The following is a 26292-nucleotide window of genomic DNA, read 5'->3' as shown; positions in this document are numbered from 1 at the left end:
GCCACCGGAGTTCTCCAACCCAGAAGCCAACTAGAATCCACGCCACCACCCCTGGATCCCACAAAATTCTTGGAGCAATTACACCGAACAAGACCGGCATCCACATCTCGGCAAGAATAGCCAACACCGAAATCAGATGGAAGGAGAGAAAGGAAGGGGTTGCTTTTGCCTGAAAAAGTCGAACATCTCGAAGGACAAGGAAGCCGCGAGGCCTCCTCGAACGAAGGCAAGCAAAATTGCCAGCGATGATGGAGAGTAGGGAAGCGGCGACCATGGTCCTGCTTGGTTGGCTCGACGCTCTGCATTGCGCCGCTAGGGTCAGAGGAGTTGCAGAGTTGGGAAGAAGGGAGGTATGTGTTTAATACTTTCCTTGTTACCTGTATCTGATGTTACATAAATAAGCAATACAATTGGTCCTCTCTGTTCTCTTTCTGTTATCTTTCAGTTTATAGATTGTTGATATTGCTCCATATTCTCTCTGAAAAAAATTACTTCATTCATGCAGTTGCCTCAGACCTATGAGACTAAATTCCCTGAGTGCCGGTAGGATTATATATATATGCACATTGGGAATGTGAAGAAGGCAGCTGGTATGGTATGCCTGTTAATTAGGTCCAATTTTCAGACGAGGGAGTATTTAATTGTTCTCGTGGCTGTGTAGCAAGAAAGAATGTCATGTTGAGATGGAATTTTTCAGTCAGTGCAATGTGAAATTACAGATACTGTTTGTAGACAAACTTATGCTCCCATTTGTGTCAAATTTTCGAGTTTTTCAATTATGAATGGTTGTTGCTAGATTTTATCGACTCCTCGAATCTACAGGATCACATCCAATAAATGCTCATGCTGTATTCTGGGCCTCAGTTACGCTTCAAGCGGTGTAGCATCAGGACACTCACAAAGCCAAAATGATATGTGGTTTTGTCTGCTTGATACTTGAAAGAAATAAATGTAGTCTGAATAGTCTTATCATCATTCTCGGGGTAGTATATGTCCTTTCTTTCATTTGAACTGGAATAAAACATTTACGTAAACGAATTTAGTCACTGCGTTTTGGTTTCTTAATTCTTATTTCATCACTGATGTAAGACGCCGCTTTTTGGTTTCTTAATTCAAATTTTATCTAACAGAGAAAGCGGAGAGATTCGACGCAGTTGCAAAGTACGCATTCACTTCTTTTTAAAATAATAATACTAATAAAAAAATAATTGCTGCTAACAGTTGAAAGGCACACAGATAAATAACAATGATTAGTTGCCCAGATGATTTGAGTTGTAATAAAAACAAGAAGTGCAGTCAAACACGACCACTAGTGTCTTCGTCATCCCCTTCGTCATGTAATTCTCATCGCTTAGATTTAAATACCCTATGAATCCAGAGTTGTCAGATATCTGTATATATCTTCGTATAGCTTCAGAGAACAACCGAAAACCATGCAAGTAGTAGAGGACGTCGTGATTGTAGGAGCTGGAATTTCTGGCCTCACAACCGCCCTGGGACTTCACAGGTACTCTTTCTTTCTTTCTTTCTTTCTTTTATCTCACAAACATAGTCAAGCTCACAATGTGCATGTCTGTGTTTAATGATATGAACCCGAAATACATGATGTACAATACCTAAAGTGAAATTGAACTTTTGGTGCAGGCTGGGCATTAGGAGCTTAGTGCTGGAATCGTTTCATAGCTTGAGGATAACAGGGTTTGCACTCACAACATGGACTAATGCGTGGAAGGCTTTAGATGCCATTGGTGTTGGTGATTATTTACGGCAGCAACACCTGACTCTTCTTGGGTAATTTTGACTCATTGGTTACTTCAAACTAGTTCAAAGTCATTTCATGCAGTCAAGCTTTCAATATGAGCAAGTTAATTAAAAGATGAGTGCTTGTTTAAATACATAATATGCCGTCCTTTTTAAAAACATTACATTTACGATTTGAAAAAGTTTCATGGTTCATAGGCCTAGATATAGAATCTGTTATCAACCCATATCCATAAATATATTGTCTCCACAAAATTGAAGAATTGAGATTGCAGCTCCGGGTTCTTTTAAAATATGAACATTTGGCTTTGATAGTCTAGCCAGTCCTTTTAACAATACTGCAATCAAGAGTAAACAATGACTCTTAATTTGTGAGATTTATTTATACTTACTTTACAAGAGCGTGTGGAACTAATTGCATAGTGTTGAATACAGGAATGTGGTTTTCTCGAGAATTTCAGGGCTTCAGACGTTTGAGATGTCATTTAAGGAGAAAGGAAAATAGTAAGTCTACTAGTAGTCTAGGAGCCTCACTATATAGCTGATATTCATATTCCTATACTAGTAGACTTTTCAACTGCAGATATTTCTTGTTCTGCTTTTAACCTCTTCAAAATCACTCATAACAAGTCACTTAAGTGCTAAAGAAAATAACTGTTCCTACCTTTGGTGGTGCCTAATCCAATTGTTCTCTAATAATATTAATCTGTTTCTGTTTAATTGATTTTTTCATATACTATCTGTATTTTAACATTCAGTTTAAGCATCCTAGCTCTGATAATTTAGAGTATAAACTAAATATTGTGCAGTGGAGACCATGAAAATCGTTGTGTGAAAAGGAAGTTGCTGTTGGAAGCCCTTGCAAGTGAACTTCCTAGTGGCACCATTAGGTTCTCTTCAAAGGTTGTTTCCATTGAGGAATCAGGCTACTTTAAGCTGGTGCATCTTGCTGACGGAACCATCCTCAAAGCCAAGGTATAATAACTTTGCCTTTTTATCTCCATCTTTCCTGTTCTTAAAACCATGACTAGTGTTATTAATGTAGTGTGCTCAAAACGCAACTCTATTCCTCTGTTTCATTCCCAAATGTGACAACTGCTTTTGGGGTTCTTACATTTGACCAGTGCAGTTGAACATTCTATAGTACCAGAGCAACCATAAACATACATGCAAAAAAAAAAAATTTCCAGTTATGACATCTTTTGACTGAAACATCATTTGGTCCCTCAAATCCTGAAGTTGAACAATCTTCCCAGAGTTAACATAATCATTACTTGACTCCCTGGCTCATTGGCCAGAAAGCATGGATCCTAGACTCCTCTCTTCGTACACTCTCAACACTACTGTTTTGGTTATGATCTTCCCTAATTAGTTTGGTTCCCAAGCATAGTTTCATGACAAGTATGCAATTAAGATTTCTGTTGATGATCATCATTGCTCGGCACTATATATTCTTAACTGGACCATCTTTTGATGGGTGTAAAACAACAGCATTTGCATTTTAGATGGGCATAATCATATTTATGGGTTAGAATTATCGCTCATAATGTCAACACTATGACTGAATAGATTTTGGTTGGATGTGATGGAGTAAACTCAGTGGTTGCAAAATGGCTGGGCTTCAAGCCGCCGGTCTTTACAGGAAGATCTGCCATTCGAGGTTGTGCTGAGTTCAAGAGCAGCCATGATTTTGATCCCATGTTCATGCAGTACTTTGGGAACGGTGTTAGATCTGGTGTAGTTCCTTGTGATGATAAAAATGTTTACTGGGCCATCACTTGGACTCCCTCGAGCCAAGGTAAGCCTTTCACTCAAGTGTTGGAGATTATATGCTTTCATTCGCACTGGTCCTCAAGTTTCCAGTACTAGTAACCTTACAGGCCATTTCTTCATTGCTTTAAAAATGGTGTTCATCTCTTAATTTCATAACAGATAACAAAAACCAATGACAAATTGTTTCATAGTATTTTACTTCGACAACTTCAGAAACCTTATGAATGTACGTACCATCCATATTAGTAGTTACCTAAAGCAGTGTGTGGGCATCTCATTTTTTGTCTATACTTGCATGTCTTGTAGAGAAAGAGCTAGAGGAAAACCCAGCTCAGTTGAAGCGATATATGTTAAGCAAGCTCGGAAAGGTATCAGATGAAGTCCGGGCCGTTGTGGAAAACACCGATTTGGATGCTTTTATATCCTCTCCATTGAGATGTAGGCATCCTTGGGAACTTATTTGGGGAAATATTAGTAAAGGTAATGTATGTGTGGCGGGAGACGCGCTCCACCCCATGACCCCAGATATTGGACAAGGTGGCTGTGCTGCATTAGAGGACGGTGTTGTATTAGCAAGGTGTCTTGGTGAGGCTTTGTTGAAGAATCGGAGCCAAGAAATTAGAGATGAAGGTGAACAAGGAAAAGTGGAATATAAAATGATTGAAAGAGGGTTGAATAAGTATGCCAGTGAGAGGAAATGGAGAAGTTTTGATCTTATTAGTACAGCTTATGTGGTTGGTTTTATACAGGAGGCTGATGGAAAAATAATGACTTTCTTGAGGGACAAGTTTTTCTCTCCAATCCTGGCCGGGTTGCTGTTGAAGAAGGCTGATTATGATTGTGGTAAGCTCAGAAGCTTTTAACTGCAATGAGCAATGATACATCCTCTGTATAATGTTTATCAAGATTGCAAGTATTATTATATATCTGTCATATTTGTAATTCTAATAATCCTATGTAATATGAAGAATAAATTACTATTGGAGTGCACTAGGAAAATGGTTTCTGTATAAAATCAAAACTTGTATATCTCTTATTAATTAAATGGATGTTTAAGTATGAGATATTTTGAGAGAGATTGATGAGAGAATTGTGTTTCATTATTGAGAATTGGAGTCCTTTATATAGGGATTACAAAGTGCATGTTCTAATGTTACAAGGAAATGATTAGTACTAGGAATTCTAAAACCTTGTCTCCTATCACAACCATGAAACTAATTCTAGTTTAAATAGGCACACAAAACTGATTTTCCTTTGCATCCTTTAAGAAATGATTCTGGGACATGTAACCTACATTTCAATCAAAATTTGTTCGCTTTGGGGGACATGAATGTCATTCTGGGATACATCTAAACCTTCCCAATATATCTTCCTCATTTGGACAACACAAAGTAAAAAATTGTTGTATGACATTTTGCAAGCTACACTCATATGTACAACATATACAAATAGACTGTTGTACTATAGATGAGGGAAGTTTGAGCAGAAATAGGAGGGAAATGTGCCTCTCTCTTTTTTTCCATTCACACAACAGACCTTTCTTATAAGTATTGTGCAATGAGTTTCTAACTAAGAACTTTTGAATTTTAACAACCTTATATGACGAAAGTTTCTCAAATGTGTTGTATGATTCACTTTCCTTCATCACACAAAAAAAAAAAAAAATTCGTTGTGTAAAAAGTGTTGTATATTGACGTTATTGGCCTAGTGTTGAGTTCTTTCTGAGTTTCTACTGTGCAAATGTGCAATTGTTGTGGGTTTAATTGATTATTTGATTTCAATACTTATCAAGGTCAGTGGGTTTACTTAAAGTATAACGGGATTAAGTGAATGGCAAAGGGATTCTGTCAGTGGGTTTACTTATGAATTGGAACTACGAACCGGAACACAAAGGGATTAAGTGAATGGCAAAGCTTGAGTCTACTGCTTTCCGAGGTACTTTTTTCTTTTCTTTTCATTGTGCATCAGTGCATATAAAATTGTGGCTTATATTGTGGTTTTTTTTTTTATAGATATGCATTTGAAGGGTAAGACTCACTACGACCCCCCCCGACTAGGTGCACATTTTTTTTTTAAATTAATAAAATTCTCTCGCACCGTTGAGATTCTCCATAATATATATATATATATATATATATATATTTATATAAACAACAAGTGCAGCCAACCCTGCATCACTCAAGTATGATGCTTCCAATCAGTATCTCCACCATTTTTTTAGACTGATAGGAAGACAAGGACTGATATTGATAAGCGTAGCATCTTCACCAACTCTCTCATTTTCTTGAATTGTTTAATCTCGACACAATTTGCATTCAGAGTTTCCACCTTACCAAAGGCACAGATCAACAAGTTTCACTTGTAATGAATTAACTTTTGTCTATTGCATTACTAATGTCACGCCCCTGATTTTATACACAATAAAAATCGATATATAACCCCATAATTATATATGCGTGAAACGTTCAGCCATCAATACAAAATATTTAGAAACTTATTTCATTTTAACCCAAGTACATATTGATGCCCTGAACCCACAATTTCAATATTGACTCGCTCCACAGAGTCACATAATGCACGAGTTTACGAATTAAATTGTCAATAACAAAATAAAACGTAAATGCTCCTTAGAGCTCACTACAAGCGGAAGTCTTTATAATGGTAAAGTCACAAAATTGACTTCTTACCGTTAAGCTGCAAGCACGCTACCTCAGCATCAGCCACGATCAACCTCACCTGCAGAAATAACCCCTACACCATTGGAATGGTGTACCGGGTTGCCACACAACAAACCCTGTAAGCTTTTGCAAGCCCGTATGAGTAACTCAAAACCACATAGCAAAACACATTTCTTAAGTCACCCCAACCTAAACAACGATAAGCATACATCTCACACCTACAGCCATCTGCTTCACTCTTCCATCTCATGCTTACGTAGGTCAACTCGTGACTAAACTACATGCTCAGATTCTCAACCTAGCATCTCATTACACAAATTCCCCGTCAAACAAAACCTCCTTAGATAATGTTTGAAAATCCCTTGACACACAACAGTGAGTCACAAGGATCACACTCATTTTCTTCCCACCGGAAACCTTGTCATCATCATGACATCAAGGTGAAAACAATGAATCACATTCCTATCCTCACATAGAGCACAATAGTCACCACTATAGTCTTCAAAATAAATCAAACCATCAATCAATCAAATCAAGAAGAAAACAAGGCAATCACAATTTAAAACAAACAAAACAATTCATGGTAACCCCTGCATATAATTTAGTTCAGGAGGTCACACTAAGTCAAGCAATTCAAATCATAGTACTCATTGTAATCTCACACTCTGACGTCTATAGGTAGCCCTGACCATCACAGCAGTCCTCTCGATCTTTGTTAACTTAATAACAATTAAACTCCGCTACTGAGCTGTCATCACACTGATCATCACACAGATAGCCATCATCCAACTGATCATCACACAGATAGTCATCATCCTACTGATCATCACACAGATAGTCATCATCTAACACACAGATAGCGATCATCATATAGATTCATTGCTAATCATCACACAGATAGCAATCATCACACAAATATCCTTACACAAGCTACACAGAAATTCCGATACCCACAATTTAAATTCCGGAAAATCCTCGGAAAATAAATATGAATTTCTTGGGCATCACAACTAAGGTGTGCTTATTTTGAATTTTTGAGTGATTTCGACATTCTTAATGCTTCCTTGCATAGCTACTTCCATGTGGCTTATGGATATAGCTTTTTTTTTTTTTTTTTTTTTTTTTTTTTTTTTTTTTTTAATAATAAGGGATTAGGCGATATTAGTTCCTCGGAGACAGACAATGTAGGGAACAAGTCCCACCCTCAATCCCGAAGGAGAAGGGTCTGCCACACTCTGGGAACCCACCCCCATCCCCCTATTTTATTAGAATAGAAAAAGACCAATACAAATCCGTTGGGGGAACCAAGCCAAAACCCAACCTGTAAAAACAAGGAAGAGACAAGTCCTCTTTCCTATGCATAGAAAAACAAACGCCAAAAAGAAATAAACAAAATAACAGAATTACAAAACCCATCAACGAAACCTATAGTTAATCATAGAAGACAAATCCCGCCCATAAGGCCTAGCTATAAAGGTAGGCACATCATCCCACCAACTGTAACCCTCGTTTAGCGCACCATGATTAGCAAGAGCATCCGCCACGGTGTTCCCTTCCCGAAAAGTGTGAGAGACCTTAAAATGAATCATACGAGTGAGATACAAGCAGTTATACCATGCAATCCGCAGCCTCCAGGGGATCAAGGTTGGATTCGTAAAATACTGAACAACAAGAATAGAATCTGTTTCAAGCCAGATGTGAGTCCAACTCTTAGCCCAGGCAATCCTCATAGCCTCAATAACTGCCAACACTTCTGCATCAATTGCACACGGAGCTTCCACTTTTTGGGCAAAAGCGCCTCTAAAATGACCCTCATGATCTCTGAAAATCCCCCCAAATCCTGCCATCTCAATGCTGCGAAAAGAACCATCAGTGTTAACCTTCAACCACTGAATTGGGGGAGGAATCCATTGCACTGGAACGTACTTTGGGGCCTTTACAGTAAGGGAAGAAAGGCCAAGAACAGCAAACAAGCCTTGCATGGAAGAAGCATTAGAACATGGCATAAAATGAATGGATGCAGACTCTTTCAAAGAAGTAAGAAACCAATGCTTGAACCTTGCTAAATTAAAAGTAGCCTCTTGGAACCTGATTTTATTCCTCTCTGTCCAAATACACCAAAGAGCATTGCAAAAAGCAAAGGTCCATAGAATTTTTGAAGAGCTAGCTAGCCCAATGAACGTGTCAGGGGAAATAAGATCAACTAGAGATGCACCTGGCAGCAGGCGGATTCGGAAGAAAGAGGCAAGCCAAACCCAAAATTCATGAACTAAGCTGCAATCAAAAAACAGATGATGTAAAGACTCACCTTGAGACCGGCAGATAGAACACTGAGAGCATAGATAGATTCCCCTTCTTACTAACCAATCATCTGTTAAAATCCGCTTATTTAAAACCTTCCAAGCCACCAAGCTTTTTCGCGGTTGCAAAGCTTTATTCCAAATCAACTTGCACCAGTTTACCTTCGGCTTAGGGGGTGAAATAAAATCAAAAGCTTCCTTTGAAGTTAAAACCCCAGCAGCATTATGTGGCCAAATAACCTGGTCCACCCCATTCTCCAGAGGCAATACCACTTTAGAAATTCTTGAAGCAAGGTCTGGGAAGAAAAAATTAAAGGTAGAAGAAATTGCCCATTGCTTGTCCCTAATGAAATCACTGACCTTGACAGGCATAAGGGACCGCACCACCGGCGTGATTCTATGCATGGATGAGATTGGAGTACCCAACCAATTGTCTGACCAAAAAGAAATTCTACTACCATCTCCCACCAACCATTGAACAGATGCATAGAAGGAATCCCATAATTTCTTAAAGCCTGGCCAAACAGAGGAACGCTGATAATACTGCAAAAGACACAGGTCGGAGGAAAAGAATCGCGCCCTCAGAAAGGCTGCTGAAGAGGAAGAGGAATTGACAATGTTCCAACAATTCTTTAGGAGCAGAGCACGGTTGAAATGAAATAAATTCTTTAAACCCAACCCACCTTGATCAAGTGGACGACAGCAAGTATCCCATGCAATAAGCGCTAAACCTTTCTTTAAAGGATCCCCAGACCAGAAAAAATTCCGTGTCCATTGTTGCACCTTCAAAAGAAGAGGCCGCGGCCAAGAATATACTTGAAAGCTATGCAAGAGCTGACTCTGAGTAACAGAAGAAATTAATTGAAGTCGGGCAGCCTGTGAGAGTTGCTTACCCTTCCAAGAAGAAAGGTTGCATCGCACTTTGTCTGCAATGGCTCTGAAGTAGGACGGCTTAGGGCATCCCTTAAAAATAGGGACCCCCAGATAAGTAAAAGGCAACGATCCTTCTCTGATGCCCAAAACATGCTGAATAAAAACTTTGCGGCGCTGAGCATATTTTCCCAAAAAAACAGATGACTTATTCTTATTCACTACCTGACCCGAGTTAATGGCATATTCTTCCAAAAATTTCATAAGAGCACGAAGACTACGAGGGTTACCTTGCATAAACACCATTACATCATCAGCAAAAAGGACATGGGAGGGAGGGTTAACTCGTCGAGGGGCGGCAATGGGATAGATTTTACCCTTTGAGACCATCTTAGACAAACCGCGACTTAATACCTCTTCTGCTAAACAAAAAAGTAGAGGAGAAAGGGGATCACCTTGGCGAACTCCCCGTGAGCATTGAAAAAACCCACATGAGTTACCATTGATTTGAACTGACAACCAAGCAGACTGAAGAACTCTGTGAATCCAGGAAATAAAAGTTGGAGCAAAGCCAAAAGCTTGAAGAACCCGAAGTAAAAAAGCCCAATCTAACGTATCAAAAGCCTTGCTGATGTCTAATTTGATTGCAAGATTACCCCATTTACTTTCCCTGTCAAGAAGGTTCACACATTCAGAAGTAAGGATAATAGGATCAGCAATAGAGCGACCCTTTATAAAGCCACTTTGATTGGAGGATACAATTCTGGAAGCAACCAAACCGAGCCTGTCAGCCAAGATTTTTGTGATCACCTTGAAGGTGAAATTTGCCAGTGCAATGGGACGGTAATCTGAGATACTATCAGCCTCGTCCTTCTTGGGAACAAGGATAATGAGGCTGGAATTGAAATGTGGAAGAATGAAGCCATTAACAAAAAAACTAGTTACCGCAGCAATTACATCCAAAGCAACCACTTCCCAACACTGCTGAAAAAAAATACCCCCGAAACCATCAGGACCTGGCGCACTAGAACCATCCAAATTCAAAACCGCCTCATGAATCTCCTCCACTGTGGGTCTAGTTGTTAGACTCAAATTTTCAGCCTCAGTTACTAGGGCAGGAATTGTGCGATTCACTAACCCTGTGTCAGTAATAGTAGAGTCCCTTCTGAACAAAGCCTCAAAATGGTGTACCACTTGTTGAGAAATCTGGTCCTGGCCATGAAAGACTTGAGAACCAACTTTGATTGATGTTAGAGATTTATGAACGCGACGTATCTTCACCAGATTATGCAGGAAAGCCGTATTTCTATCCCCTTCAATTAACCAACGAACACGTGCTTTGCTTCTCAGGAAAGATTCCTGCAGTGATAAGTCTGTTTGGTAGCTCAGAGTGGCCATCTCTTCACACCTAATTCTGTCCTCTGTAGGCCCCAAATCTGAAATTTCTTGCTGCACACTATCCAAAGTAGCCCTAGAAGCTTTAACTCTTTGATTAATATCACCAAAGGAAGTAATGTTCCAGGCCTTTAGCATAGCTTTCAAAGCGCGAAGCTTAGTTGCTAGAATATACATTGGGCAACCATAAACTGCAAGACTAGTCCAAAAATCCCTCACCATAGCAAGAAAACCCGGATGCTGCAGCCACATACCTTGAAATCGGAATGGAGCATGGGGAATAAAATTCAGCCGAGAACAAGAAACCATGATAGGGTGATGATCAGAAGAGGCCTTGGTAAGGGCACGACACTCAATGGTGGCCCATGCTTCAAACCAGTCTGAATTTCCAAAAGCTCTATCAAGCCTAACATCAGTTCTGCCATTCGACCAAGTATAGAAAACTCCTTTGGTGTCAATATCTAGCATGCCACAAGAAGTACACATTTGCTGGAAATCACGACAAGCTATAGCATTAGGCACATTTCCTCCCCGTTTTTCATGTGCACCAAGAACACAATTAAAATCACCAAGCATCAACCACGGCCCCTGAATTCCATTTTGATGAATAACCGACAAATCATGCCATAGCTGACGTCGACCCTGAATTGTAGTTCTGGCATAAACTGCTGTAATGGTACAAGTAATACCTTCTAGAGAGCAAGAGATTGTTATCTGCTGGTCAGTTGCAGAGAGAAGGGTGGGCCTGACATCAATAGGACATAACAACCACAGATTTGGGGATTGTGACCCCCGATCATTAGTAGCACATAAACTAAGATTTAACATTTTCCAGAGAGAGCTGGGAAGAACTTCAGGAACAACAAAAGGTTCCGAAACAAAAACTAATTTAGGCTTATAGCTACGTACCAGATTATTTAATACCCGCTGCGTGTCTTCATTTGCGAAGCCCCGGGCATTCCAGAAAACAACATTCATTTATAAAGCTTTTGCTTTGCCCCCTTGTAGAGAGGACATACTGACGTTGCTTTACCTGCCTTAGGCTTCAAGACTGCCTCATATTTCTTCAATTTTTTGTTTTTCTTGGAGATGACTGGAGTGAACTCTCCCTCTTCCACTTCCACGGCATGGACACAGGCAGAACTCACTTCATCCAAGGGAACCAACTCTTGTGATGTTCCCGGCAAAACTCTTTGAAAACCTGGAGGCACACTTAGCGAGGAGGAGGCCTGCACTTCCTCTACTCTTTGCACTTGCACGTCTACTGCCTGAGCCCTAATGGGTTCTGCAGACTGCTCAATAGTCTGTTCAGTCTGCTGTAAGGCATTGTGCTGAGAAACATGGGCAATGGTGCGCGCATCCGGCATAGAGGGTAGGGAATCAAAGCCTGGGATTACAACCTGCGTTGATGTATATATTGGGACTGCAGCAGAATCAACTGCAATATTTTTCCTTGACTCAGATGGTTGCGCCGATTGCGAACATATAGGGGCTTGGCCAGAGTCACGCTGCTTACTCTTATGTGATCTAGCTTTACGGCGCCTACGAGTAGTTCGCTCCACTGACCGTCCTCGCAGATTTGGTATATCAATACTAGCTCCCTGAATAACCTGACAAGAGGAAGCAACATGGCCTACAATCCCACACTTACTACAAACAGCCGGCACAGATTCAAAGTCAACTCCAATTATTACCACTTCACCATTCGCTCTAGTTATTCTAAGTTTATCCGGGGGCGATTGCGAGAAGTCTACATCAACGAGGATTCTGGCATACAAACCATTCGTACGATTCTTTGTACGGGGATCGAGCTTCAAAGGAGTACCAATCCCTGAAGCAATTTCGAAAAGGGTTTGCTGATCCCAGTATGCAAAACTCAAATCCCACAAGCGAATCCATACTTGGGCAAAGGAGTTTTTGTACGTTAGTGGAGAGAAGTCAGGCGACCACTTGATTAAACGAAGCATCCCAGAGCTGAGACGGACAGAACCCAAGGACCAAACTCGTTGCATGTCAATCAAAGTGCTAAACTGAAGCATGAAAAACCCACGTCCAAGCGGCGCTACAGTCCAAGGATTGAGATTAGACCAAAGCGATTTCAGTTGCTGAACCAATTCTGGAGTTTTGGTTGGTACAGTGGCGCGACTGATCAGGTTGGTCTTGCAGCGATCAAGTCCCCGGAGAAATGGCTCTTCAGAAATACGAACAGAGACCATGCCATCTTCTGTGAATGGCGCGGGCAGATCAGCTATTGCAAAAGGAAGAGGGGAATCAGCGGCTAGGGTGGCTGCATAGGAGGGCTTTGGGGTTATGGGGCTGCCGGCCGCCATGGGGAAAAGGCGGGCGACCTAGGGTTTATAACACTAATATAGCTGGTAGAAGGTAAACTCTCTTTCTATTATTACTTTCATTTTCATAGAATTTGCACACTTTGAAAGTATGACTGCATGAGTAAATATTGTAACTATTAATCTGAATCTAAATATCTTGAACACCATAACTTAATTTCCTTCATCTTTCTCCTTGTAGGTCATTGTTGCTATCCACATTACCAATACTGATAGTGGCGCTTGCTTTACTAGTGTTTGGCAGCATTGTCAACTTACACTACACCAAAAACGTTAACAAACAACACTTTTTGCACAATGAGAAAAAAAAGTGTTGCATGATGAAGAAAAGTGAATCAGAAAACATGTTTAGTAAACTTGCGTTGTATAAGGTGGTTAAAATTCTGAAGTTTTTATCTAGAAGGTCATTGCACAACCATTACAAGAATAATCCGTTGTGTGAATCAAAAAAAAAATTGTGGCAGATTTCCCTCCTAGATGGACTCAAATTTGGCTCCAAATTGTACCCTAGATGCCACTAAATTTGTACAACAGTTTAGTTACTTGTGTTGTAGGAGTATACTTGCAAATCATCATACAATGGTTTTTAATGTGTCGTTCTGCAAGTGAGTTGCAAAATTTGGAGAAGTTTCCAAAATGACATTCATTCCACCCCCAAAACAAGCAAATTAGACTTCAATGGTTTGTCATGCTTGCAACTTCCTACAACACAATGAACTATTTCTGTTGTATGAATGAGAGAAATGCCTAGCCTAAGCGCCAAAACTGGCATTTTGATTGTACAAGCGGGAAATTTTCATCTTTTATTCCCTCAGCTATGTAGCAATTCAGAAAATGTAAATGTGTATATACGTTGTCTGAGTAACTAAAAAGAAGAAAACAAAGTTATTGCTTAATGCCTGGGACAACTGAGTGCACATTTAAACAAAGTTAGTGCCTCAGCTGTTTTTCATGTCTGAGAGAAAAACTCCGAGCTTTTCTTCACTTTAAGCAAAACCTGGAGCTCTGCTTACCATCTTCTCAAAAAACTTAGCCATCACAAATCACAACCTTCTCACCATCGTTTAAGTCTGGATTAGGGGAGATGGAGAGGAGAATATTGGTTGTAGTATGAGTCTTTTTCTTTTCTTATAATTGAAAAGGAGGTTCGATTCGATTTCATAACCTCTCAAATCTCTTCTCTCAAGACTCCCAACACTCATAGCTCCTCATCTCTCTCGTGAAATCTCCGTCCTCTTCATCATTGAACTCTCACGTTCTACTCTCTCTCTCTCTCTTCAGATCGCTTCTCTCCCTGTCTCACTCTCAGTCTTCTCTCGCTCTCTTCTTCGTCCAACTCTCTTCTTTACCCAGAAATCATAGTCTTCCTCTCTCTTTCATTCTGAAATCCCAAATAGGGAAACCCCCAATCTCATATTCCCTTAAATCAACCAAATCTCTATTGGTCGAACCCTCAATCTAAAACCCAAATTTCATTGACCTAACTCTCGTCTCCCAATTAGCCAGATTTACACCACACAACCATGGGCTAGGAATTTGAAGAACAAGCAGCGCCGCCGGTCATCCTCAGATGGCAAGATTTGGGCGAGTTGCTGGAAAACGAGCTGATTATTAAGGCTCCTGAAGACAAAACCCCTCCTCGTGGTATGTAATTTCTGTTTTAATTTTAGGGTTTTCAAGCATTATATGTCATACTGGAGCGATCGTTTGATTTTGTACCTAATATTTATCTTGGGTGATTATCTAACAAGGAAAGGGAACAAAGGGAAAGTGAAAGCATAGGTAAGTGATGATAAGGAAGGATGACCATTGGCTAATTACATCAAACTAAGTGAGTATTTCCTAGCTTGTAAGATGTGTCCTAATCCAGATTTGCACCGAACTATTCAGTGCCCTAACCTCACTCCTGGTATGTTTGCTTTAAAATTTTTGTTTTAGGGTTTGTCATGAGCAAGATTATGTCAACTTTACTTGGTTTTGGTTGCTGCCTGCTCTGTTTGTGTGTGTGTTAAATAATTCTCCTTTTGATTCTACTTACTGTTGGTTTAAATTGAGTTTATTCTCCACAAATGGTTTGGTCAATGTTTGGGAATATGTGCATCGTGTTTCTTAGTTTGCTATGCAAGCTTTGCTATTTGAACAAAGTCTGTATTTCTCGGTTACCTTAATATGTTTTTTCTAGCATTGTGCTCTGCTGGGAGTTCACTTTATATATGTTTTCACAACTTCATACATGCATGTGAGTTTGTGGCAAGAAAGAATTTAGCCATTCGTACTAACACCTCAAACATCCAGTCCCTTACTTTAGTTTTGCCTATAAGTTGGGAGGTATGGTAATGATTTATTGCTACTGTCTCAGAGGCAAAATTGTGCCAAAATTTTGGGATTATTCTGATTTTTGAAGATAACTACATTAGTTAGTCATTTTAAATGCAACTATTTGTTGATTGGGTGGTTAATGTCATTCTATTTAATCTGCAGTTTTTTTTTTAGTATTATCTGTTCCTCCTGAGAATCTTTCATTAATTGGTTACAAAGTTGTATGTTGTATAAGGCAGTGAAGTATTACAATAGATAGAGTTGAAGTGTTAAGAAGCAGTTTCAATTTTTCATAGCTATACTCATTCCTCTACGCATGATTTCATTGTTATAAACGTTTGTCAGGTTACCTGTCAAGTTTGTTCCACAACAAAGAAATCCCACACCACGAATATAAGATCTACTCTTATGAAGCTCAATCTTCTGGAGGATGGAATGGTTTCTATGGTATAACTATCCACATGTTGAAATAATTTTTTAGTAAACAGTTTATTTGTCTTATCTATATAGTATTTACATGATTCTCAATGTTGAGATTGCTAAAAACCAATTTATATAAGTTGCTGGATCTCTTTGTTGTTCGCAAGTTTAACTTTAGAATCTGGGTTGGAATTTTGTTAATGATTCCATATTCACTTGGCTGTCGATTTGTTTCATATTCAATCTCTGATTAACAAGACTTTGTAGGTACGCATGAACATGATGTTAGCAGGTGGAAAAAACATTTCGTCTGACCTCATGGCACTAGTATCCCCCCTTTCCTGGTAGTTGTTCATTTTCTTCTGTGGTGCCCTACTTAGTATTTGTGTCTCATATAGACAATTACTGTTGTTCTCTGTTACCATTTTGTAGCTGAGACATACTTAGGCATTTACCTCTTTTGCATAAAGAGGCTCTGTCTTCCTCCCAGTTTTGTGTGAGGCTTTCACATACCATGGTTGTTGCTAATAAAATGGTATGATACTGTCCTTATTTAGATAAATATAGGAAAAGTCACATTGCATGCTCAGGAGTACTGTTAAGTAGAAAACATGAGTGGCTTGGGATAATGCACCATATCACATACATCCTATTCAGACTTCTCTTCCACTGATTAGGACTAATCTGCTGTCACTTTTGTACAATGAAAATTAGGTAAAGGTCGAGTGATGAACTGTTTTCATGATTCTGTGGTTAACTATTTTAGAACTTGAGCTAGGGAAGCATCTAATGTGTTCATATTATATGTTTATCATGTTTAACTGAAGTATGTTTTGTACCCTTGGGATTCCATGACATAGGCAACTGATTGAATAGTTGGGAAATATTTGAATGGGGGGAGACCGAGTCATAGGTACTCTCCTGGTCTGTAACATTTGCTTTCGCAGTTGTACCTTAAGCTATACTACTATTCTCAGGATGGTATAGTCAGACTTTCCAGCACTGAATTAATCTCTCTTTTTTTTTTAATTTTTTTTAATTTTGAGTTTAGGTCAGTTTAATAACTCCAATTCAATTCTCTTTTCCTGACTTCATTTTTTGAAAATATCAATTCTATTTTGTATACTTTTTTTGCTTAATGGCAACGTGGTTCCAAACTAACTGTTTTCAAACTTTGAGTTATTCAATGTAGGATTCTATGTTTGTTTGGATGTATTAAAAGTAATAAAAATAAAGTTGTTTACTAGTTGGTGTGTAAAATGAATGGGGCTAATCAAACAAGGTGGACTTAATTAAAGAAGTTGAGGCCTATGATATAGAAGAGAATCCAGCACCCAGATAAGCGATATCGATTCAACTCCTATGATATTTCCTGATGATTTTTATTTGAGCAGGAATATTTATGTACCTCATTCACTGCAATGTTTGGAGCTCTATGTGGTTAAATTTATTAACCAGCTTCTACTATGATATTTCCTGATGATTTTTCTTTGAGCTTAATATTTATGTACCTCATTCACCATGAACCGGTATTGGGTTTGCTTATTGCGCTATTACTAAGGCTTCCAGACTTATGGAATTACTGGTTGTCTTTTATCAATGTGGAAAAATAGATGTTGGGAGCCTTTGATGTGAAGTATCTCTATGATTTTGTGAAGTAGCATTATGTTCAATATTAGATTGCATTAGACCAAAGGCTCTATGACCATCAAACTATTGATTGCTTGGTCTGAAATTGCAGAAATAGATGTAGGGATTCACTTTCTAGATTAAGTTCTAGTGTTTCTGCTTCCATAATTCTTGAACATGTTTCTGTAATCATTAATTTCACAAGAAAAAGATATTGATTTGTTTTGGTTTTTCAACTTGGAGAGGCCTGAAATTAGAGTTGAGTTTTCAACTTACCAAATCGTAGATGTAGCTGTCATTTGCAATTCTGGAACACAGAAAGTTGTTAAGAACTGGTAGCCTCTATGTTTCTTTCTCTGGATCAATTTGTTTTTCTTATGTATAGTATACATGATCATTGATTTGATTGGGAACCAACACAGCCTTAAAAGAATGCTATTTGGCTTTTTTAGGTCCCTATCCCATTCTTGTGCTGCCTTGAAATAATTCAATGCTGAAAATGCTTTCTTGGGGATCCTCTTCAACAAGGTCAGATTTTATGATTCTACTTTTCATATTTTTTAAAGTTAGGGGTTTCAGTGATAGCTGAATATGATTTTAAAGAAGTGCATTTGCTTGTATGTACATTTATATTACTAGTGGTGACTTTGGCTAATTGTTTTTAAAGTACTCATGCATTTCACTTTTGTTTCATACATAAATGATCACTATATCGATTCGAAGTTTGTAAGTAACATTGGTTGGTTTTATATTAGCATGTATCAATCAAATCATATTAACAGTGTCGCAAATGACTAATATACAGCTCGGAGATGTATATGACTTCTATTTGGACAACTTGACTTGCAACTTTCAATAGTTAAATCATAAGCATAACAATTGGATATATGCACTTTTGGATGGCATGCAGAAGGTTGTGTTTTGATGGATAGAAAGAAATTTCAACTTTCTGATGCTTATTTGTTTGTATATAGGTTCTGGACTGGCTTTTTTGGCTGAGGTGTCTTTGGTTGGACATTTGGACAGAAATTGCAAACCACTCGCTTCAACTTTAAAGGTTTGACATCATGGCTGCCTGCACAGACTAAGTTCCTGGAATAGTGGGTAGACAAGAATTTGTATCAATATGTTGAATATTGAAACTAAGTTCCTGCACAAACTCTATATGTGGCATGTTTTACGTAGTTGTATTAGCTTTTGGGAAATGCTTTTAACATTAAGAGATATATGGAATATGTTTGATTACTCATTTGAGCATTTGCAATGTGTTTTCTTTCTAATTGATCAACGATCTAGACGTACCATTATTTAGGTAATAATGAACCATTAATTTTGCCTAATTCCGATCACACAATGATCAAGTAACAAAAATGGGACAAAAACACATTGTAATCAATCATATCACACATCGGTTTTTAACAAATCAATGTCTTTTGATTTATACTCAGACAACAGAATTAATTAAACTTTGTTGTCCTAAAAGTTAATCACACAACAGAATTAATTAAACTCTGTTGTCCTAAAGTTAATCACACAACAGATATAGTCTAAGAACTGAAGTGTGAATGTCAATCAGACAACAGACAAAATTAAAAAATGTTGTCTGATAAGCTTAACATACAACAGATTAAAACTGGCACTGTTGTCTGAAGACAGCGCCTCAACTGTTGCGCAGCTGCGCTTGGCATCTGCCAAGCCATCTGCCGAGCTATCACACAACAGTTATAACACATACATGTTGTCTGTTTGTTTCTCACACATCAGACAACGGCTCACTCTACAACGGTGGGTCTCCAAATCCCACAACGGTTTTCTGCCGTTGTCTGATAAGATTTTTGGTGTAGTGATTAGGCACTATTTGGACTGCAACAATATCCACTGCTAGTGTAGTGGTCTACCTCTGCTGCTTCGTCATGGGCTTCAGGGTAATCCCAAACATTCTTTGTGCAGAGATCTTCCCTACTCGCGTCCGTGGCCGCTGCATTGCAATTTGTGCTCTCACTTATTGGATTGGAGACATCATCATCACTTCCTCATTCCCTGTCACGCTCTCCTCCATTGGTTTTGTTGGTGTCTTTGGAACTACGTTGTCGGATGCATCATCTCCTGGATATTTGTTTACTTGAAAGTGCCCGAAACCAAGGGCATGCCTCTAGAAGTGATTTCTGAGTTCTTTGCTTCTGGAGTAAAACCAGCTTCAGATAACTAATTTCACTCCCTTGAAATTTTGGTTTAGTAACTTGTTTGTACTGAGTTGAAAACATTGTCTGAAGTTGACATACATAATTACATACATAATGTGAATGAGTTGTTTTTTTATGGAGATGGTTTCTTTGCTAGTGGCTCGTAAATAGTCAACACAATGTCAATGGGATACTATTTTCTGGTCATATGATCATATCAGTTGACTTATGTGACAATTGACTTATCTGATCATAGATCATATCAAATTATCAACCTTTCTCATCATAGTGTCTCCATATCGAATTCTTTCCCTACCATTGCCGGAAAAATTGGTCTTCAATGCACTGAGCCCCGAGATTGTTGCCCTACCAAGCTTGATACTTGCCCTACCGTTCAACTTCCTCTTCCTACAGTCACTTTCATAATGTATCTGGTAGTTGATGGTTATCACTTGTTTCTCAGAATTCAGTGGCTTTGTACTTGAATCCGTCCCCCTCGTTAATGCCGCTGCACATGCACTTTGATACCAAAGAGAGTCAATCCTCTTGAAGATTTTCCATTAGAGATCTATCAGAATAATTGCTTTCTGTATCTCATACTTGAAGATTCTCCACTATAGACTAGAAGCACTGCAATTGTGTTAAATACAAGTGCTTGCTATATTCTGTTTCATAGGTTTCTCCTATTAACCTTGAATTACTTGAGTTCCAAATTAATCAACTCTACGTACTGTGTTTATAAGAACCCTTCATGCTGATTCAAAATTAAAGTCGAGAAATAGCCAATTCAAATTGTGGAATCCAACACTCTATTCTTAAATTTGGTGAAAGAATAAATCTAACAATTGAAAAATCTGGAACATCACATATTTTCAAATTCATAAAATGAGTCATCTCGTGAATATCTATACTTTGTAAAAAAATGAGACCAATTCATTGAAAAAAAATTGTTTTATCCATTCATTCAATTGTAAACTGTGTGTTATTTACAAATTACAATATAGTAAGTTGTCAATTTTATGGATAAAAAGATCCTAAACAAAAGAAGAAGAAAAAAAGGATGAAAGCTGACAAAAATGAATAACAAAAGCATTTGATCAACATTGTATTACCCAACAATCAAAGCAAAATAATCTCTCATGTCCAATTTAGTCATTCCACAAACAAAAACACAAGCCAGTTTGAGTTTATCAAATACTTTGTCACTGCTTTTTGCTACTGACAACACTTAAAAAAAAAATAGTTTACCAAACAGTCAGCTAGCTGCTTTGCTTTTTAGCTATTTTTTCTCATAAATAAGCAAAAGCCAACTTTTCTGAAAAGCACAACCATACCAAATATAGCCTAGGAATTCTATAACTTTCTCTCCTATTACAACCATGAAACTAAATCCTAGTTTGAATAGGCACACAAAACTGATTTTCCTTCAACAATAGAAGAGTTTAGGAGCTTTAGAACTCAATGTCGTTTGCCTCTGCCATAGAGGCGAAAGCTCTTTCTCTTTAATGGATCCCTTAATGGGTATAAGCAATGTGCGATTGGCTTGGGGGTTCCGATTTCTGGGTGATGGAAACTGTCCTAGAACTCAAAGATGGCTCCTTTTCAGGCTGGGAGTTCGCAGGGCCAGCTTAGAACTGGTGCAACGTGTGAGAGAGCACCTGCCCTTTAATTGAGAGGCCTATAATTAATTAATTAATTATTACACGAGATTCATGCTTTGTCTAATCAACTTCGGATATAAATGAGATCATGTTTTCATCTAATAAGCAACAATTATATATTCATATATTAAACTCTTGTATTACTGTTTTCATGAGTAGTTGAAGTTGCTGTTGGGAGCATGGTTGAAAATCGAAAGTAGTGAGTAGTTGAAGTTAATTGCTGTTGGGAGCACGGTTCCATGAAGTAGTTGAAGTAGCTTGTTTTCATGAGTAGTTGAAGTTGCTGTTGGGAGCCTGCGCGGTTGGAAATCCAGAACTTCTAGTGAAATAGTGGAAGCGTTATATATATATATTAAAAGGTGCTTATTAGGTAAATCAATCCCATTCATATATAATTATTTATCCCATTCATGCCTCGTTATTCAACATCTCCACAGTAGTCGATCATCTTTATCCTCATTGGGTCATCGTCATCTTGATTGTCATAGCAGGATATAAATACCCAATGAATTCATGGTTCTTGGATATATCTTTGTATTGTGCTTAATTACCATGGAAGTAGTCGAAGATGTTGTGATTGTGGGAGCTGGAATTGCTGGCCTTACAACCTCCTTGGGACTTCACAGGTACTCTTATCTCTCTCAGACACAGTCAATTAAGCTCATACTGTGCATGTCTGTGACTGTAAAATACCAGTACATTTTGATATGTTTTGTGCATATTTACGTAAGCAAAGTCAAAATTTTGGTGCAGGCTGGGTATTAGAAGCTTAGTGCTGGAATCAGCTGATAGCTTGAGGGTAACAGGGTTTGCACTCGCAATATGGACTAATGCGTGGAGGGCTTTAGATGCCCTTGGTATTGGCAATGATATCCGGCAGCAACACCAGGCTCTTCATGGGTAAGATAGGATACTTCCTTGAAAATCCTATTATGCAGTCAAATTTTCAAAAAGAGCCACATTGTTTCGGTTTTCAATACATATCCTTTACAGTTTCCCTTCCCTTCTTTAGACTTTTATTTACGTTGTGATGAGAGATGTGCCCTTTAATTTGTTAGATATAAAATTACTGAGATGCACTTTTGTTGAGAAATTCATAAATTAGTCCATACGTCATGATATAGAATGTTAGAGCTAGAAAGCCTGTTATCAATCCATATGCATCAATTGCCTCCACTTTGAAGAACTGATCGAGATCGCAGTTCTTTGTTCTTTACCTATTGGTGATGGCGAATGTGGCTCATGAATATTGGGGAACAAGAAGCTTGAACAACTCAGCCACTCCGCTTCATCCCCCTGCTCGAATCATCTAGATGGATCCCTCCCCCTCCTGGGTTTGTAAAAATCCATTGTGATGCAGCATGGTCTGGTTCCTCATCTGCTTGTGGTATAGGAGTAGTGATCCGGGATCACCAGTGTAATGTGATGGGAGGCTCTGCTAGAGCAGTCTGGCTGCAGCCGCTTTCCTATTGCAGAAGCAAAGGCGATTTTGGATGGCATCAATATTGCTTTGGAGCACAATTTCTCCAAGATAATAGTGGAATCGGACTCTCTAGGAGTAATTACAGATATCAAATCAAAGAACAAGAGTAGAGATTGGGAGACTTACCCTTTAATTGAAGAGATTAGAAGGAAAAGCCTCCAGTTCTCTGGGATTGGATTCCCCGAGAAGCGAACACGTACAGTGGCTCACACTGCGGCTTCGCTTGCCAAAGGGACGGTGGGTCTAAATTAACAGATGGGCAAACATGCCACCACCATCCTTACTGATGGCCTTCCATGTTTGATTGCTTTTGTTCAGTTCACTCTCTGTTACCTAGTTTTGCATCGAATTAGGTGGAGATGTCAACTCTTTTTTCCTTGTATGTTTGTCAGTTTGGGACCTTTTCTTGGTCATTCTGGGCTCGTCCCTTAATGAAACTTCATGTTCAACCAAGCAAGTATAATATGAACAGTTGCCTTTGATACTCTACCTAGCTAGTAGTACTCTTACCAATATATATTTCACTTGACAGTGGACAGTAACTCTTAATTTGTGAGATTTGTAATTACTTTACAAGCATGCATGAAATTGAATGTATAGTTTTGAATACAGGAATGTGGCTTTCTCAAGAATTTCAGGGCTTCGGATGTTTGAGAAGTCGTATGATGTCAAAGGAAAACTGTAAGTACCAGTAGTCTAGTAGCCTCTATTTACTACATCTCATTTTGCTTACTTTTCAACCCCAAATATTATGCTCATAACAAGTCACTTATAATTTGAAGTTTCAGATTAAGGGAGTCGGTTGTTTGCTAGATTGTGTCAATTGTTGTTGTTTGATTGAGTTTATTCATATTTGTCATTGTAACATTCAGTTCAACCATTTCAGTTGATTTATAGTGCATACATGATTTGCAGTGGAGACCATGAAGTTTATTGTGTGAAAAGGAAGTTGTTGTTGGAAACCATTGCAAGGGAACTCCCTAATGGTACCATTAGGTTCTCATCAAAGGTTGTTTCCATTGAGGAATCAGGCTACTTTAAGCGGGTGCATCTTGCAGATGGAACCATCCTCAAAGCCAAGGTAGCTGGACTAGTATTTCCTTTTTTTTATCTCAATTTTCCTTCGTTAGAATTTAAAATCATGACCTTTCAAAAAAGAAGAAGTTGAAACTTGAAACCATGACTAGTGTGCATAAACGCATGGTGTTCAACCCCGACTCTATTGCCATGACATATAGCATCCCAACTCTATTTCCTTCCCCACTTCCCAAATGTGACGATAGCTTCTGAGGTTCTCCCATTTGACCAGTGTAGTTCATCAAAGAAACCTTAATCATAGGGGTGGCAAAAATCCCCATCGGGTAGGGTACTCATAGGGTATTCGATCCTAATGGGGAGAAATTTGGGGAAAATCGGGTAACGGGGATGGGGATCTCCAGTATTCGAAAATCGGGTACGGGGTGGGGATGATATTTTGATCCCCATCCCCATACCCACCCAATAAGAATTATACGAAATACATATACATATACATATATATATATATATATATATTTGTTTATTTATTATATATATTTTTTTGATATTATTTATAAATAAATATTTTTGTAAACTTCATCTTTTTGTCAATATTTAAATTCTATTAATAAATATGTTCAAAAAAAAGGAAGATTTTTTTAATAAAAGATCTTTATCAACATGTTAATTTTCCTTGATTGAAATAAGAAATTTATTTTATTTTGATGTTCAATTTTAACTTCATCTTTTTCAATCCATAATTGTTTGTATAAATTTTTATATAATAAATTGATAATATTGTTAATGGGGATTGGGGCGGGTATGGGGACCTAATCCCCAATGGGGACGGGGACGGGGAATCCCCAGTATCTTATTACGGGGATTGGGGAGGGTATGGGGATGAAGAATGAAGTCGGGTATGGGGATGGTAATTTAATCCCATTACCCTACCCTCTCCATTGCCATCCCTACTTAATCATATATACAAACTTTATTATTGACATGTTGTGACTTGCGACTGAAATACCCCACCGCTTGTAATGTGAAAACTGTGATTGAATATAGGTTTTGGTTGGTTGTGATGGAGTGAACTCAGTGGTGGCAAAATGGCTGGGCTTCAAGAAGCCAGTTTTTAAAGGGAGATCCGCCGTTAGAGGTTGTGCTGATTTCAACAGCAGTCATGGTTTTGATCCCAAGTTCATGCAGTACTTTGGGAATGGTATTAAAACTGGCACCATTCCTTGTGATGATAAAACTGTTTACTGGTTCTTCGGTTGGTATCCCTCCAGCCAAGGTAATCATTCTACGCCAGTTTTGGCACTTCATTGCTTCCATCTGGTATGATTTTATATAGTAACCTTAGAGTCCTATTCTTCCATGCTTTGAAATGGTAATTTGCTCTCAATCTCGTAACAGATAACAAACAACGATAATCAATTGATTGCTAGTATTTTACAAAGACAACATGAAAGTTTGGCTTTTCCAATACACAAACCTTATGATGTAATGTCTAGTTACCTAAAGTAGTATGTGTGGGTCTCATTTTTTGTCTATACTTGCATGTCTTGTAGAGGAAGAGCTAAAGAAAAACCCAGCTCAGTTGAAGCAATATATGTTAAGCAAGCTCGGAAAGGTATCAGATGAAGCAAGGGCTGTTGTGGAAAACACTGATTTGGATGCTTTTAGAGCCGCTCCAGTGACATACAGGCATCCTTGGGATCTTCTTTGGGGAAATATTAGTAAAGGTAATGTATGCGTTGCTGGAGACGCTCTCCACCCCATGGTCCCAGACATTGGCCAAGGCGGCTGTGCTGCATTAGAAGACGGTGTTGTATTAGCAAGGTTTCTCGGTGAGGCACTGTTGAAGAACCAGGAGCAAGAAAATAAAGATAAAGGTGAAGAAGGAAAAGAAAAATATAAGAGGATTGAAATGGGGCTGAATAAGTATGCCAGTGAGAGGAAATGGAGAAGCATAGATCTCACTAGTACATCTAGTGTGGTTAGTTATATACAGGTAACTGATGGTGGAAAAATAACTGCTTTCTTGAGGGACAAGATTTTCGCTCCATTCCTGACCTGGTTGCTGTTTAAGAAGGCTGATTATGATTGTGGGAAGCTCAGGAGCCCTTAAATGCAATGATGCATCCTCTGTATAATATATCACTAATATTTTGTAATTTCAATCATCCTGGTACTGTAATACCAAGAATATTGGAGGGCGCTGGGTTTCTGTTTTAAAAATCCTGTAATGGAAGAGAATAAAATTCATGTTAGTTGTATCTGCTTTAGAGGTGAAAGCTCTTTCTCTTAATTGGAGCCTTTACTGAGTATATAAGGCACATGTTCAGAACCTTGCCTTCTTGCGAGTTTCAATCTAATCTTACTAGAGGTGGTACTGAGTAATGGACACTGTCCTGATTTAGATGGCTTCATTTTAGGCCGCAAATTTGAAGCT

The 26292-nt window shown here is 38.6% G+C and overlaps 3 protein-coding genes and 1 long non-coding RNA gene across 5 annotated transcripts; 3 read left to right on the top strand and 1 right to left on the bottom strand.

The window, feature by feature from the left end:
• Positions 1-1348: 1348 nt before the first annotated feature.
• Positions 1349-4610, top strand: LOC112173356 (monooxygenase 2). 2 transcript variants are annotated; one of them, XM_040507998.1, is made up of 6 exons: positions 1349-1507; positions 1645-1791; positions 2197-2265; positions 2571-2736; positions 3388-3559; positions 3841-4610. In XM_040507998.1, the coding sequence occupies exons 1-6, from the start codon at positions 1434-1436 to the stop codon at positions 4395-4397; spliced, it is 1185 nt and encodes a 394-aa protein (XP_040363932.1). In that variant the 5' UTR covers positions 1349-1433; the 3' UTR covers positions 4398-4610. The 2 variants fall into 2 exon arrangements, with proteins under 2 accessions (XP_040363932.1, XP_024166737.1); XM_024310969.2 differs by having other exon boundaries at positions 3331-3559.
• A 3017-nt stretch (positions 4611-7627) lies between these two features.
• On the bottom strand, positions 7628-12993 carry LOC112171359. The gene is made up of 4 exons (XM_040508548.1): positions 11811-12993; positions 8577-11628; positions 8428-8486; positions 7628-8316 (listed from the first exon to the last, which is right to left on the bottom strand). Exons 1-4 carry the CDS (start codon positions 12991-12993, stop codon positions 7628-7630), a joined length of 4983 nt encoding a protein of 1660 aa, XP_040364482.1.
• A 4695-nt stretch (positions 12994-17688) lies between these two features.
• Positions 17689-18603, top strand: LOC112169147. The gene is made up of 3 exons (XR_002924577.2): positions 17689-17828; positions 17946-18021; positions 18468-18603. It is a non-coding gene; the product is annotated as an uncharacterized LOC112169147 (long non-coding RNA).
• Positions 18604-21747: 3144 nt separating this feature from the next.
• On the top strand, positions 21748-26192 carry LOC112173270 (monooxygenase 3). The gene is made up of 6 exons (XM_024310872.2): positions 21748-21963; positions 22091-22237; positions 23433-23501; positions 23736-23901; positions 24903-25131; positions 25409-26192. Exons 1-6 carry the CDS (start codon positions 21851-21853, stop codon positions 25966-25968), a joined length of 1284 nt encoding a protein of 427 aa, XP_024166640.1. The 5' UTR covers positions 21748-21850; the 3' UTR covers positions 25969-26192.
• Positions 26193-26292: the final 100 nt, after the last annotated feature.

This window comes from Rosa chinensis, chromosome 6 (assembly GCF_002994745.2).
Source record: "Rosa chinensis cultivar Old Blush chromosome 6, RchiOBHm-V2, whole genome shotgun sequence".
Classification (NCBI taxonomy): domain Eukaryota; kingdom Viridiplantae; phylum Streptophyta; class Magnoliopsida; order Rosales; family Rosaceae; genus Rosa; species Rosa chinensis.
This window is presented reverse-complemented; position numbering and strand designations above follow the sequence as displayed.